The following is a 16960-nucleotide window of genomic DNA, read 5'->3' as shown; positions in this document are numbered from 1 at the left end:
ATCATTAATGTGCCAATCTCGGTTAGCATGCGGTTCATCGCGCTCGCAATAGGGGTGGCTGTGACGATGGGAGTGGGGGAAATGGTGGGGGAGGCGTTCGGGGAAGTGGTAGAGCCGTGGTGGAATAACGCTGTTTATTACCGTATGTTAGTCGACTCCTTCAAAGACGGCGACGGAGATGGACTTGGAGATTTGATTGGTAAATTTTAAAACGACATACATACCTAATACAAATACATATATGTATAACTAAACAACATAGTTACTTCCAAACACACTATTAGATATATATATCTATATATATATATATATATATATATATAAAGCGCAGTAAAGCCTTCATTAGAATCCATGTCAGGTGGGCGTGGTCGTAACTTATGAAAATTTGAAAATTAAAATAATCTTGCGTATGATTCAAAATTATTGCTGTATTTATTTATAATCACTTTCTTTATACAATCAGATAATAAATAAGGAAATCAGAATTATTCTCTTCGTTCAAATGCTGTCTTTATCCAAGATGGCCGCCCCGCTGCTAAAGACACGACGCTCAGGTAGTGAATGACAAGTCAGTCTTGGACTTTTATTTTGAATCTTTGTTAAATAATATCACCCATTGTAAAAATCGAAAAATTCACTTTTGGTTCTTTAAAAAAATACGTTGAGCTCGTATATAATTAAACCTTTTGACAGGCTATTGGCAAATATCCTACCAACGAAGAAAAAAAAATATCTGCGTTCCTAATGCCAGGGACTTTTTTATCACGGTTGTTTAGTCTGTTATTATTTATCGCTTTTCAGTTTTAAAAATCATCACATTCAAGCTTTTATATCCCATAATTAAACACTATACTGCGTTCTAAAAAAGCAACAGATTTATATATATAATTATAAATAAAGTCAAGCGAAGATGAACTTGATAAAAACTAAGAGGCACTTAATAAAATAAGAACACAAATAAATCACACAAAGAACTCTATTTGTCTCTTTTAAATACACTCATTAAGAGCGTGTTCTTCGTGCAAAGCGCAAAGTTTATCTCGAGTTAGATAAACTCAAATTTAGACTTGAACTTATTACATTTAAACAAGATCTATAGTGCTATAATTTGCACACGTTTATAAATTATGATATGATACATTAACCATATTAATATTTATATATTTATTTATCCTTTTTACAAAATTTTTAAAGGTTTACTTAATGCGTTTAGGCATTCTCTACCAGTCAATTCAAAGTTATGCCAAAAGGTACTTGGTTATATGATGATATATTATACCCGGCGATAAATATTGCACATCGAAATTTGGAAAGAGACAATCGGCTAATTTCGGCTTCGTAGAGCGTTATCTCTTTCGCACGAAATAAAACTACTGACAAAACGTCACATTAGTAGTGTGGGACAGAAATAGTGCTCTACGAAGCCGGGTAGTATCGGCTTTGTCGGATTGTCTCTTTCCAAAAGTCGATGTGCAATATTTATCGCCGGGCACTTTAGTATTTATATAGTTATAAGTTTATTTATATATAACTATACTATACACGTTTGTTCACCTAATAATTCGGCATCCAACTAGTTGGATCGAAAATATAATATAGGTCTCCAATATTCGCGATCATCCAAAAACATTTAATTTCACGCATTAACATCAGTATCGTATTCTTGTATTGTACTGAATTACTTTTTTCCGTAATATTTTTTTAAATTAATTTTAAATCGCTTCAGCGGCAGATCTGAAGTTGATAATACAGTTGCAATATACCTGGATAAAATTGACTCCTTTTATATGTATAGTACCATTTAAAACTCTTTATTAGATACGCGATTAAAGCATTTCTTATAAAAAAAAAAACTAACACTTGCACATTGTTTTAATGAATAAATTCCACAAAGCCATAACTCAACATAAATGAGTCTACAAAGCGCGAAATTCTTCTCACAAAGAAATCTAATTATATTTTAATTACTTTAATATTTCATTCTTATGTTGCCCAACCTACGCTTTAGCTTCTGTGAAACGGGCGTGGACCAGATCGTGGTCCACCTTGTAACCCACTGTCATGTGTTCGGAGGACCATGAGGTCACGTTCATCTCCGTTTTTGAGGATAAGGAAGGAAGAGAGTCCTTCCTCAGCTTCTGTAGGATTGTAGTTAATAATGCAATAAAAAGAAAAATAAACAGGTAAACACAATGTAAAATGTTAATAAATAAAAACTATAGTATTTAATGGAATCAGGCGTTACCTCGCGGAAGTCCGCCGTAAGTAAGAAAAGGACCAATATTTAGCCACTTCCGCACATTCAATGGTAGTCGTGCAATAAAATGCACCGCTCGCCAGCCCGTTGATAAATGCGTATGCGGCAAACAATGCGAATCACACAACCGCCACCGCCAAATTACTCAACACGTGTTTCACCCCTCCACGGGGCATCTTCAGGAGTTATGTTACACCGATTAGTGCCAAGTTGACTCTGTGTTTGGCACTAATCGGTGCATGTGCAGAAGTGGCTAAATATTGGTCTTTTTCTTACTTAAAAACTATAGTAGGAATAAATTAAATATAAATTAACGAATTGCGAACGATAAGAAAGTAAATATACAAAATCTGTGATAGAATTGTAAATATTAATAGACTGCAAACTGCAGTGATTGAGGATAAACGAAACGGAATGAAAGGGAAAGATAGATGGAACTTTATAGTGGAAGAACGGAGAAAGAGATAACAGGAAGTATGGAAGAAGAGTACAAAAATTAAAACAGATGTGAAAAAATTAATATAAAATAAAATAGTCCCTGTCCCACACCAGATAGAGTGAACAACAGGTCCCCAATAAAGGGGGCCATTAAAAAAAAACCTGCGCTTTAAGCCGGACATATGTAATTGAATTCTTTTATTTTTATGTACACTATACACATACATATAAAACTCATACATACAAATATCTACTATATAAAATTCTCGATTCACGGTGTGCGTGATTGAACTCCTCCGAAACGGCTCGACCGATTTTCGTGAATCTTACCGCGTATACGGGCAGAATGAAAAATCGGATATCTTTTTTCATCCCCCTAAATGTTAAGGAATGTCCACCATCCCTAATTTTTTTTATGCAAAATTTTTTGTTTTTATTTTTATATGATACAGCATACAAAAATACATACAACCCTAAATATTCATCCCTCTACGATCAACCCTTATTTTTTAATGTTTACTAAAAATAACATACATAGCAAAAAAACGTTTGAGGTATCAGCTAGTTAACAATACATATTAATTGCGTACTCGTAAGTCGTAAAACAATTTTATTTTGAGTTTCGTTTTTTTATTCTTTAAACTTAAATGTATCATTTAATTATCTTCTAAAGTAGAATAATGGATGTGGTACAGATTATAAATAATAAAGCTGTCAACAATTTAATATAATATTCTTTTCAACAGATAGACGCCTACTGCAAGTTATAGGCTTCTCGCAAAGTTCAGCGACTTCCTTGAACTTAACTATGTCGTTTGTCCATCAAGTGGGGGGGGGCCTATCGTGGTCGCCACTCGTTAACCTTCTGCCCCAACAACCAACGGTCACACGAGCGATATACCCCGCTCACATTCGTTCCTGACCAGCGATTCTTCGAGCTACTTCAGTGTTCTTGGTTCTTCAGATATCATCAAATATGATTCCATCTCGCAGCCTATCCATTGCTCTTTGGGTCGTAAGTGACCACGTCAAGGATATTTGTCATCAACGACAACACACAGGTCCCTTTATCAGCGACGTCGAGGGTTTTTTAAATTGTATTGCACCTTGTAGATTTTGTTGCGGCCCACGTTTTTTGGAACCTTTCGTTCTCTTGCAAGGTTTGCAACTTGTGGGTTGGTTTCTGTTAAAATATACAAAAAAAGCGATGACAAGTGCAGGCTTTCACCAACTTAATAATAACTATCCAATTTCTGGAGTAGACTATTGTCCAGTGGTGGACATCACGTGATCGCTTTCTGAAATTTCCTCTGTACAGTAGTTAGACCGACACATTCCCAGGCTGCATTATCAATTTAAAATATATTAGTATACTGTAATATGATAGGTAGGAGTTTTTTTTAACCAGTCGTGTAATTCCAGGTGCTACGAAACAAGTTAGTTACGTACGCGCGGTTGGAGCCGATGCTGTTATCTTATCAGCTCTATCAGCAAGAAGCACTGACTGTACTCAACCAGGTACAGTCGACTTCTCCCAAATCGACTCCCGGTACGGAAACATGGATATGCTTACCAATTTTCTCAACAAAGCTCATAAATTAGGTAAGATATACGTAATTTATTTTATGTAACACGTCTTGCCGCTGTCGAGTCTTCTTTATTAATGTCGATTATACCGCGCGGTGCCCCTTTTATACTTTTACAAACAACTAGCGCCATCTGTTGACGGCGGCCAGAATTTCATAGTTCCGTCAAAGATAGAGATTGGTAATCAATTAAAAAGGTTTTAAAGGGGGTGAATACATAGCAAATTAATCAGAAAAATGCTTTAAAATCTTTTAGACATATTTCAAATCAACCTGTATAAACTAATTATTCTGAAAAATCATTGATTATTTTTTCTCTAGGAACGCGACAGATAAATTACTTCTGACAGTACGTCTGCAAGAATAGATAGAAATACAGATAGTATATAACAACTTTTTTACTTATTTAAACATTTTATGCATATGTGTGTGCGTGCACATGCATATATATACGCATGTGTATGTGTTATGTCTATGTGTATCTTGTAAGACTTTGTTGCACATCCTGTATGTGCTATAGAGTTTATTGAGTATCTTTTCTCTATGAAGGATTATGATACTTTTGCACGTTCTCACAATTTAAATAATGCTAAAAGCGAACACTTTTAATGACGATTTGATGTGTAAGTCGCCTGTTAAAATGTGACTAGTTTTTAAATTATCTGAACGAGTAAAACTAAAATAAAATTATATATATATATATATATATATATATAATATACATGAAATTCTTTAAAGCTTTTACATCTATTGCCAACAATTCTGTATAATTAATCTTTATTAGGAAAGTATATATACATGATATTTAAAACTATCTCATACATTGTACCCAAGAGTTTGGAAGTCACCTGATATGGGCAGGACCTCAACGTGGCGATCTTTGGTTGGGGCCTTTCTGGGGGTATCTACCTGATGGTATGGTGATATATTAAATCCGTATTATAAAATAAGACAGCAGCTATAAGAACAATTTTCCCGAAACATTTTTCCAGCTTCTACTCGAAGGAATGCAATTTCAGCTCCGATATTTTTTATTTTAACCCAGTTCAGACGGTACAGTGAGGGATGTTGTGTTTATTCTCCGCAGAACTTCAAGTGGTAATTACGTTGCAGTTTGAAGCAATTAGCATTGCATCTGAATGGTTCAAGTTAAGCGCAGAGCGGAAGAGCGGTTATGAAGATATCATACACTGGAAGGAGGCCAAACAAGGAGAGATGGCGGTTAGTTTTTACAAGTTAAATAACTTGTGCAAAAGTGTGGAATGTACTTTTTTATTTGACCCAGTTAATAGAGATGTAACAATACGCGACGGTATTTAATGAAATCAGGCGTTACCTCGCGGAAGTCCATCTTAAGCAAGAAAAGGACCAATATTTAGCCACTTCCGCACATGCAGTGGTCGTGACTCGGTCACTCTGTGTTTGGCACTCCTGGGGATGCCCCGTGGAGGGGTGAAACACGTGTTGAGTGATTTGGCGGTGGCGGTTGTGTGATTCGGATTGTTTGCCGCATACGCATTTATCAGCGGGCTGGCGGGCGGTGCATTTTATTGCACGACTACCACTGCATGTGCGGAAGTGGATAAATATTGGTCCTTTTCTTGCTTAATACGCGATGGATTTACTACACGACATTACACGTCCTAGTAGACGTAGTTAGGTATACCCTCTCCAGGATGACTGACAACATAGTGTCATTGTCAATTTCCGGGGGAGGTTTATGCCCTGCAGTGAGCGTCTCACAGCTAATATGATGATAATTTGATAAGTATGGAATATATTTGTCGGACCGCTTTTACTTTGGTCAGCGTCGATAGATGGCGGTAGTAACAGATCTCCAAATTGTATTTAAAATTCCAGAATTTTAATTTTAATCCAGATTTGTAATATTCCAACTGACATAGGCTTGACGATGTTACATTTTGTTCAAGCACACGTAAGTTTCTTCACGGCCTTAAATATATCAGATATTATAGCGTGTATGTGATATTTCTATACGGTGCGGAGACCTGGTCGCCAAGGATTCTGAATCATCAGAAAATTGACATCCTGGAACTGAAATGCTAGAGACAGATGATCAGAATCCCGTGAATGGCCCACCGAACCAATATTTCGATCATTAAAGAGACGCTATCGTCTACTGTGCAAATACGTCTTCTTACATTCTCTGAACATATCACCCGTGATGAAGATTCAATGGAACGTTTAGTGGTGCAAGACAAAGTGGAAGGCAAATGATCTCATGGACGCTTTCCATTGAGATAGAATCATCAGAACTGCCACTAATAAGTCAGTATACGAATGTTCTCACTCCGCCAAACACAGAGCTATATGAAGATGCTTAGTGTCAGCAGCAAGGGCACCAGAACTCACCAGGGCATGACCACAACCACTCTGAACAGTACACGTATGAAACGAATAATATTGTGTATACTCTCTTTAATATAGTATATGCATCTATATTTCCCGTGTAATATTGTCTTTAAGGACACTAATAAATAATAAATTTCACACAGACAGACACCGGCATGGAGTGGACATGGTCAAAGGAACGGAAGGCTTACTACCGCGTCAAGAACAATGAAGCCTTATTGAATTTATGTTCTGAGAACACAGCCGCCGCCTTGTCGGAGGTCCAGTGTAATTGGCTGAAATCAGGGATCGATGGAGTCATGCTGAAAATTCCATATACAGAAGACTTCAACTGCAGCATTAAGATGAACAGGATACTCTATGCAGATGCATTGGCGTGTGCTCGGAGCGCAAATTTGAAAACACCGTAAGTATATAACTTTGAATAAATTATAGGCCGGAAGGTTCTGTAGGCTTCTAGTAGAGAATAGGTGGACCGATGTAATAGTCAAGGTCGCGAGAAATCTTTAATGGAATCAGGCGTTACCTTGCGGAAGTCCATTCTAAGTAAGAAAAAGACCAATATTTAGCCACTTTCGCACATGCCGTGGTAGTCATGCAACAAAGTGCACCTCGCCAACGCCTCTCAGTAATTCGAGCTGGTTCGAGTTGCATGTGCTCAATGCGGTATTCAATCGTATTTTGCTTATTCCGTCCTCTTTAATGCAGTTACACATACACACACAAATAGACAGAAAGAGAAACACGGACAACCAGAGATAGAGATAGAGAGAGACAGACAGATGCACAGATATACACAGGCACCAATAAACACAGACACACACGCGCGCTTATATCATACACAATTAGAGTGAAAATAAATACGTCAATGATTCCACTTGTAAATCTAGAACCTTCCTTTGAAAGTTCTTCTTTGTCGTTTATCTTAATTGGTGAAGGTGGTGCTCTTCTTCAAGTATTTTGAGGATACGACGAGTTGCTTCTTCAGATCTCTATGACCTGTTTTTTCTGAGTGCTTCCGTTATTTAGCTAGTCACCACCTACCCACCCCTCCACCATCCCTCTTGTTCTCTTTACTTCTACTTTTCCTACGACAACCAGGTTTGAGGACTCTCTGCATCCCTCCGAGCTATGTGGTAGAAACAGCTAAAATCCCGCTGGTAACAGATGGTAGAGTATCTGGTTTTCATACGGAGTTGATTGAGAATAGATCTGTTTGTTCTGGCATAGTGGGCGCGTGTGATTTTCAACATATAACAGTTTAACATCTGATATATTTGAGTTTAAAATTAATGTATTTATAGAACATTTTTAAGGCCTTATCTTACTTAAAATAAAATCTATGACTCCTTTATTAATATTGGCTAAGTTTTAACATGAAATACTTCTTTAAGTGTCAAAATTTATTTTCAATGCATTTCTCCGTTACATTGTTAACGAAAGCGATTGAAGTTAAATCGAAGAGTCGGAAGGAGTAACGGAATTTTAAACTTCGTACCATAATGATACAAGTTTTAAATTATTCCAATTCGACTTTTGATCAAATCGACGAGATTAATGTCTGTCCTAACAGCTTTCAATATACGTTTAGATATATATATATGTTCATATATTTCAAATTGTATACATTAAAATCCTTTTACCTGTGATTATTTTATTAATTTTTATTCAATATTCTTTAGTGTACACGCTATATACATACTACACGAAGCAATTTCTTCAAGATCATAAAAATAATACAAGTAAGAAAAGGACCAATATTTAGCCACTTCCGCACATGCAGTGATAGTCGTGCAACAAAGTGCACCGCCCGCCAGCCATACTCTGGAGTTATTTTTATAATAACTCCTGAGGATGCCCCGTAGAAGAGTGAAACACGTGTTGAGTAATTTGGCGGTGGCAGTTGTGTGATTCGCATTGTTTTGTTTGCCGTATACGCATTTATCAGCGGGCTGGCGGGCGATGCACTTTGTTGCACGACTACCACTGCATGTGCGAAAGTGGCTAAATATTGGTCCTTTTCTTACTTAGGATGGACTTCCGCAAGGTAACGCCTGATTCCATTAAATAAAAAAATAATACATATATAAGAACTCAATTAACAATATATATAATTACACTTTTTCTACAAATTGTATCCTTTATATTTATCACACGTGTACAACATGAGAATAATGTGAGAAGAACTAGAATGTAATTAAACTCCACATACAGTTCCAAACGAGTCTAATCTAAAACGTCAGCCAAAATATAGCCTTAAATTTTTCCATAGTGTCGTCGTTTCAATTTAAATACGCCTGTGAGGGCTAGGCCTCCCTTAAAGATATCTCTGGGGGATATACCATATCCCTCCTATTAGCAGGCGATCGCAGAATATACCACATGTGGTATGATACACAGGGGACGGTGTTGCCAATCCTCTATAAACTTGTCTGTGAGCATTGGCAACCCTATATCATTAATACTCTGAATGTAGATTATATATGATTATATTCTGGGTATCGAACTCCCTACCTACGATCATAAGTATCAGCCCTTACCGCTGAGCTACCATTACTTATTTCTTAGTTTACTATTAATTATATTCTTGAAGCACTAAATTAACTTTAAAAAATACGTTTTAATAAATGAAACCATTTGGCAGCGAATTAAGTAAAAGAAATATTAAGCAAAGTACTTGAAACTGCGTTATTTAATGCTTTAAGAACTCTACAGCCACCCGCGGTCTACGCGAGTTCTCCTTACGTACGTAATTACGTATTCCGTATACAAAAGCAAGCGGAAAAAATTCCGTATCATCACTGGCGCTTTTCCAACAGTTTTGCGGAATTAACGATCTCAAATTGCGAGACCGAATGCCTCACTTCCGACCGCCGTATCATTTTCCAGTGTAATTATCAGTGAGACTACGGTAGAGCTTGCATCTGGCATCTACGGCGTAGACGGTGCCAATGGCGTAATATGTAACACGTTGACAGCGCCTACGAAGCCTACGGCGCCGGACTTGGCCGTAGCAATACACGCAGCTACGCTGTATTCTCCGCAAGACACGGCCGTCACTTGGCAAGTGAGTATCTTTATTGTGGCATCTGGCAGTCGTAAATCGTTTCGTGAACATCGCACTAACCGCACCGCACGGGGCCGTATCTCGATTGCTTTCAAGCTAAATTGTTTCGGCATTATATATAATAGGTTATTAGTCGAAAAAATATGGTTTTTAGTTAATACATCATCATAAAATAATGCAGAGTAAAATATTTTTGTGAGCAATTTTTTATTTAATATCGACTATGGGTTTAGTATTTTTTTCTAGCTTATTTTGGTAAATGCTCCAAGTCCAAGCCTTCGTAAACAACTGTCTTCGACGTATTCTCGTAGATCTCTGTAAACGCTGCAAGTGGAACTGGATAGGCCACACGCTCCGAAGGGACCTTGATCACATACAGAGGCAAGCTCTAGAATGTAATCCTTAAGGAAAGGGAAGACCTGGCCGCCTAAAGCAAACCTGACGGACGATCACTGCAGAAGTGAAGGCAGTTTGAATGAAGTGGAGCGAAGTAAAGCGCGAGACTCAAGATCGCTCGAGATGGCGACGTACTGTGGACGCCCTCTGCCTTATATTGAGGACATAAGAATAAATGATGATGATGTAGGAAATGTACTTAACATTTTTAATAATTTTTTTCTTTTCTTTGATTTTCATTCTTCTTTCACTCTTCTAACATATGTCGTATAATCTAACATTATCTCTCATTCTAAATTACCTTCTTAACATTGCCTTTCATCCTCTCCTCAATTATCACAGTGTATTTCTATCCGTAATAGTATACCACAGTCTATTCTTATTTTATTAGAGCTTAAATTATTGATTTGTATAACATATGTATTTTTATCCCAATTTTTAGTTCTTTGGTTTAAGATATGCCCTCTAGGTAGACGTATTTGGTCTACTTAGCCCTGAAGTCGCATTATACTGGCACTGTAAAACCAGTCATAGTAGCGATTATAAGGGAGGAGGTATACCTTGCAAAGAAAGAAGAACTAATCAATTGTATATTTTCTTCTTTTTTTATTTTTGTATTAATAATTTCACAGACCAGTACATCGGGTGGTACACGCATAATGTCAAGATATGGCAGCGACATGATAGACGCTATCAACATGCTGGCCCTCATTTTACCAGGCTCCGCTGTAATCCAGCAAGGCGACGAGCTAGGAGCAGCAGATACTCTTCTCGAATGGACAACGAATTCTAACTGCTGGCCACTAGTTGGGAAAGGCTCCTTCGCTCCATTTCCTTGGGACGACACACCTGGAGGAGGTTTCACGAGTGGACAACCCTGGCTGCCGCTTGCACCGAATTACAGATATGCGAACGCGAAGACTGAGTTTGCGAATGATTTAAGCCACGTTGGAGTCGTCAGGGTTGCTGCCGCTATGAGGAAGTCGCCAGCTAACGGACCCCATACAGAAGTAACTATAATAACATTAACTTTTTCTTTTAATTAAGTTAGGTTAGGTTAGGTCAGCTTTGACTCTGAGGTGGATGGGTCGATGTGGTCTCGAACCATTATAATAGCACCTCGAAGGTTTTGGAGCTAGCGTGAACAATACACGCATACCCTGGGACGGGCTATATAAAATATCTCAGCGCGTGGGAAGACCACGCGCTGATCCCTGGCCGGGAGATACCGCGGTACCGCGCATAGCGCGAACAGCGGTCACCAAGGAAGGTTTTAGTTGGTAGGAATCCCACACAACCTGTTCTCCCCATGTTGCAAAATAAAATAGTAAGGAAACCTAGAATGTAGTGGTTGAGGATGGATGTATAGCTAATGGAATGAAAGAGAAAGACTGGGAAAATTGTAGAATGAAAGAAACAGTACGACAGATAAGATGATACAGAAGAAAGAGAAGAATGATAATAATAAAGGGGAACGAGAGGTCCCCAACAGCGGGGACCATAAAAAAAAACCTGTTCTCCCCCCAGAGGCAGGTCATTTTGATCCGGAAGATTCTCCCTCCCATGCGAAACCAAAAAAAGGAGGTTATCTCTAACCCTTCAGCCCGTATTCACTAGAATAATGCTAAAGTATCTCCTGCCTGTCACAAATGTCGGCACTAAAAGGATATAGAGATAGGGGGCGTTTAGGATAGGTGCCTACATCGGCAGCAATGCGAAGTGGTCTCGTGTTGCTGCGGTACAGCGAGGATGCCGTGGAATGCACAGCTCTTGGATTCCGTTGGATATACGACGGCTCATCCTTAGACACTGAAGACGTTACATACATTCACCATTTTAAATCACGTATCACCTCACCCTGCATTTTTTTCATAACTCTAATAGATTAGTGTTCGTGGAAGTATAAACTAATCCATTTCTCTTTTGTGTGTAGTAGTAAATAAAAAAGTGGATTCGAAATTTGAAAAATCGATTCGAATTGTAGCCCACGATGCAATTTCAAAGGTCCCCGCGAACAAAGCGTCAGCCGGCGTGAGTAATTAAATACATCTGAAAGAGATCATACATGCCGTACTTTATTCGAGTAATCTTTTTTTTTTTTTATTTGAATTGGAAATATTCTTGTGGTTTTCCAGTTCCATCTGTTCTAAATTCAAAATATCTTTATTCAAGTAGACATTTATATGCGCTTTTGAATCGTCGATTATTTTAACATTATAAGCAGTAACCTACCACCGACTCGGAACGCTGGTCTGATCAAAGCCGGCCAGGAACTCAACAGTTCCACTTTTTAAATGAAATTTAATAATTTTTAATTCGTACATTATTATATCAACCATTTAAATGACTCAATAAACCAGGTTCCACACATTTCGATCAACTAAAAACCCTTGAATGCTATATTAAGATTTATTTAATAATATACTTTTAATTTTAGATTTGAAACTAACAAAAGGAAGGTCTAAGACAGTTTTTTTTATCCTTTTATTATGCCATTCTCCACCTTAGCTTTCCTTAAACGCCCCCTTCTTACTTCTTATGCCCCCTATCTGTATTCCACAAGCACGCATTACGATGATCTAGAAACTCTTCAAAATCATCTAAGGTATCCTGTAGAACTTTATTATATATACGTACACTAAGACCTTTAAATTTGTTAAATTTTTCAAGACGAAATTAAGGTTTTCGAGTAAATAAGAAATTTAATGTAATGCTATTAGCTTTTTAAAAAGTGCACGAATCGAGTTTCGTATCGCATCCTTTCGACGCATATTTAACTTCCGAATTTAATGGTAGTCAAAATGTTTATATAATTTGAGTTTCATAGGTGCCTGTGAGGTCGCCAAAAAGGCTTTGAGAGATCGATTCAGAAATGAGGGAACTTAAGACGAACATGGTCGCAGACATGGGTAAAAGAATTGCACGTTTGAAGTGGCAATGGGCGAGATATATAGCTCATGCAACTGATGGCCGTTGGGGCTGACGGGTTCTCAAATGGCGCCCATAAGCTGGTAGACGCAGCGTGGATCGGCTCTGTACTATGCGAGCCTAAAGTCTCTGGATGCAGCGCAGGATCAGTCATAGTGGCCAGGCGGGAAGCCTATATCTTACAGTAGGCTTCTATCCGCTTACATGAATATATGAAAGATCGTCTGTCACTTAGACTAGATCCACTAAAAATTTTGAATTAAGAATATTTTATATTTTATATTCTCTTCGATTCTCTCTCTAATATCCCAAATTTCTCATTCTTATTTAAAAAAGAACTTTAACATCTTAAAGATAGGAGAGTCTCGATTTTGATATTTCGAAACACGCAAAGTTCCACGAAGATCATTCTCTACCACAACCTTTGAAGGTTAACACCTGAACAATCATAACATATTTAAAATAACAATATTAATATTTATTTTTAACTATAAACCTAGTTTGCATGTCACATAGAGCAACGAACAGGCCGCTGAAGCCTTAAGGTTGTACAATTGAGACCACAGACTGGAAACCATAGCATGTGACTTCCGTCTTCCAACTTCCGTTTCGTCGTTAGGCTCTGGATGTAGACCCCTTCCTAATGAAATCCTATCGAAAGGTGTAGCAGTGAACGTGGATGACCAAACTGATGATGATGATAAGATAAAGAAATTATTGATGATAATATTCAATTATTGTGAAGATTCCTTCACCTTGTCAAAGAGCTTTCAAACTGATTTTAGATCAAAAGACTAGGAGGTGCAATTGCAGTATTGAAATGGGGAGGCGCAGGATCATTGCTGCTTCTGATCAACTTATCACACGAACAGACCGACGTCCAGCTCTCGAAAATCCCTGGTCTTCCACCAACGATGACGGTGGCTGTTAGCTCCGGAGGATCCACCTTCTCAAATGGATTTCACGTGACAAAGGATAGAGGAGCAAGACTTGGTCCAGGAGAAGCGGTGCTCCTTGCCGGTCCGCCAAGACATTGCAGCGGACCAGGTCCGGTGGACAAGATTGCTAACAAACTATCTGAAGGTTGGCAAAAGATCAACAAGTACTTCAGCACCATATAAAGTACTAGCCGTTCTAAAACTAAATAAACACATTTGTGATTTAATTTTGTATAAAGATTACTTAATTCTTTTTAATAATTTTCAAATTTAATCTAAAAAGTCTTTAAGATGATTTAAAAACAACCGATTGTATATTCTGTTTCAAAGCTGTTCGAAATTCAAAAACATAATTTATGAATGTAAAAAAACGAACGTATACGAGTATTATAACATTCGAAATTTAAAAATAAACGATAATATTAATAAGGAGGTTTCATTTATACGCACAAATGTAATGTAATAATTCATGGGTAGATGAAATATCCCACATCACTCACAAACTCTAGCGTAGCGTACCGGATTGTATACTACATAACGCGCGTGGAGCAACTCGCCACGCTAAGCCCCGTATTGTCTCTATGACCTATTTCCGGTACGAGTCGCTGTAATTTTCGGTACGTAATAGCCCCCTAAACGGTCCTTTCAAGCTAATCATTTCTTTCACTGGCACAGACCTAGTTTACTTACTTTAAAAGATCGTTATCTTTTAATTTATTATAAATCCAAAACACACGCGGGCTTACAAAACGTTGTATTAAGCTTTCAATGTTATTAGATTTGATCACACAATAAATAACGTAATTCGAATCGAATAAAGCTATATCGTATCGGAAAATTGCTTCAAAATGGAGTCATCTAAACCGTAATAACCGCGAATTGTATTTTCGTTTAAAACCGCCGACCGCTTGGGGGCGGTGTGTGGACGCCGGATGATAAAACAAGCAGATAAATAAAAAGTACGCTGTAATTAAATAAATAAGTGCGTGATAAGTATTCAGTACTCACAGAATTTGCTCTTCTCAGCATTTCCGAGGGAAGTGGCGGCGAATATCGCGGTGCACAAGGAGAGGAGCGCGCGCGCCTTCATGGCGGCGCGGCGCGTGCTGGCTCGATGCCGGCGCGGCGCGGACTGGGGCCGCCGTGGCCTATCGACCCGCGCCCCCTTCTACACCCCGCCAACCCCTCCAGTTCGAGCATGCGCGAAATCAAACCGCGCATGCGCAGCAGCTTTCCGCGCGGGGTTGCTGACAAACAAAACTTAATCCCTCGATATATTCTTCGCGAACCGTTCAAGAAACATTTTTATTATTATATTCATGTAATAAAAGCCATATCCTTTCGTAACAGTAAGTATACACCGATGAGCTGATGGTGGAAGCTGTCGGTCAGATGGTTAACATGTGATATAGTAGCCATACACAGGGAGTCAGTTTGTTGAAGTAGTAAGTAGGAATTCTCATATATAAGACGGATTAAGGCGGCAAACGCTGTTGTAACGGCGGCCCTAGCGTAACTTGTGATACCTCCAGTCGGAGAATGTGGCAATCACCATAGTTCCAGATGGAGACTCGAAATCATTTCAGTCTACCCAGAGGGTTTCAAAGTCTTGAGCCCGTATCACGATCGCATCTCTTATGTCCGATCCTGCTTGGAGATCTAATGCATTGTGGTTAAAGAACTTTAATTTCTGTAGTTCGTGGTTGGGGTGCACTGAGGAAAATCACTGAATTTCACACTTGGCTGGGTATTTTGACCGACAACAGCATCACCTTTGGATCTTCTGAAGTATGCCTGCCTTTCATGCAATTCAGGGCGGTCGACCAGTAGAATCGATGTTACTGGGTGGATTCTTGGAAGGTGTTACCCTACTGAACCAGCACTATCCACGCAGTTTTATAATACCGAGAGACGGAATGAAGTAAGTTACAGCAAGGAATTATTGTTCCATATCGAACACCGCTTACCCCACGCGGACAATGTGGCGAGAGTTGCAGCTCCGTAGGAATTAGAGATGCAAGTTGAAATACGTTTTGACACTGTCAGTTTAGTTAAAACAGCAACCCCGAGAGTGAGTCTAGGTGGAAAGTTCAGGTTACCATAATAGACCCCGGAGCTGCAAGAGTTGTGTGAGAAGAGAAGAAGAGCGGAGTGAAGAGAGACACCAGCCGGCTGAACACTGCATTCGGTAAACTGCTCCCTTAAAGAAGGACTTCATCCTTAATCAGTACATAGGTAATGAAAAAAAAAACGCTCGAAAAAGTAGGAAGATAGGCTGCTTGTAAGGAACGGAATAGCCCTGAATTCCAGTCAGTTAACAAAACTTTGTCTCAATATGTTTTTACCTGATGACAGGCCGAAAGACGACGAACCTGATCCGAATTCAGACGAAGGGTGTATGACCCTTGGAATAAGAAATCCTGCTATGAATACGATCTGCCTTTCCTGAATGAGGGCGATAGGAAGCGCTACGGTCTCTCAATCCTCTAAAGCCTCTTGGTCCCGATGCGTTCACGGCAGACATTTGAACTGTGTCGATATCAATAAACAATAAGAGATTTCCAACTGATACTTGACTTTGGGACACTTTCAGATACCTTGGAAGAAGACAGCAGTGGTAATATTATTGAAGCCGGGATTTCCGATTACCGTCATATTGATGATATGTAAGATCTTGGAAAAGATGACAATACATTGGATTAAATGGCATCTGTTGCCCACGACAGGATGCGCTGGATAGGTATAGCAGCACAGTTTGTCCAGGCCACATAAGCGTTATTGCAGCGGCTCCAGGTGTCGTAGACCCAGCTGGAATTAGTTCAGGATGTAAATATAGCATAATACACATTAAAAAAAGATAAAAATAGACATATTAAATACGATAATTATAATTTATTTCGTTATATTTACTTAAATAAAAAAATAAAAAGAAAGCACATATTATATAATAAAAATGTGAAGGTTTTAAAAATGCACC

General features: G+C 38.5%; 2 protein-coding genes across 2 annotated transcripts in view; one reads left to right on the top strand and one right to left on the bottom strand.

The window, feature by feature from the left end:
• The window catches only part of loaf (lost and found), a 106237-nt gene extending 91131 nt beyond the window's left edge, over positions 1 to 15106 (bottom strand). Inside the window, exon 1 of the mRNA XM_068765021.1 lies at positions 14992 to 15106. Coding sequence (XP_068621122.1) covers positions 14992 to 15073 — 82 coding nt within the window. The 5' untranslated portion in view covers positions 15074 to 15106. The remainder of the gene's footprint in view (positions 1 to 14991) is intronic.
• On the top strand, positions 28 to 14166 carry LOC137922354 (maltase 1-like). The gene is made up of 7 exons (XM_068765337.1): positions 28 to 199; positions 4118 to 4297; positions 5369 to 5502; positions 6798 to 7060; positions 9544 to 9721; positions 10750 to 11127; positions 13831 to 14166. Exons 1-7 carry the CDS (start codon positions 28 to 30, stop codon positions 14164 to 14166), a joined length of 1641 nt encoding a protein of 546 aa, XP_068621438.1.
• Positions 15107 to 16960: the final 1854 nt, after the last annotated feature.

Source organism: Battus philenor, unplaced genomic scaffold, assembly GCF_028537555.1.
Source record: "Battus philenor isolate CCGP_79_NKW_IND1 unplaced genomic scaffold, ilBatPhil1.0.hap1 SCAF_2, whole genome shotgun sequence".
Taxonomy (NCBI): Eukaryota; Metazoa; Arthropoda; class Insecta; order Lepidoptera; family Papilionidae; genus Battus; species Battus philenor.
Note: the sequence above shows the minus strand (reverse complement) of the source record. Positions and strands in the feature narration are given on the sequence as shown.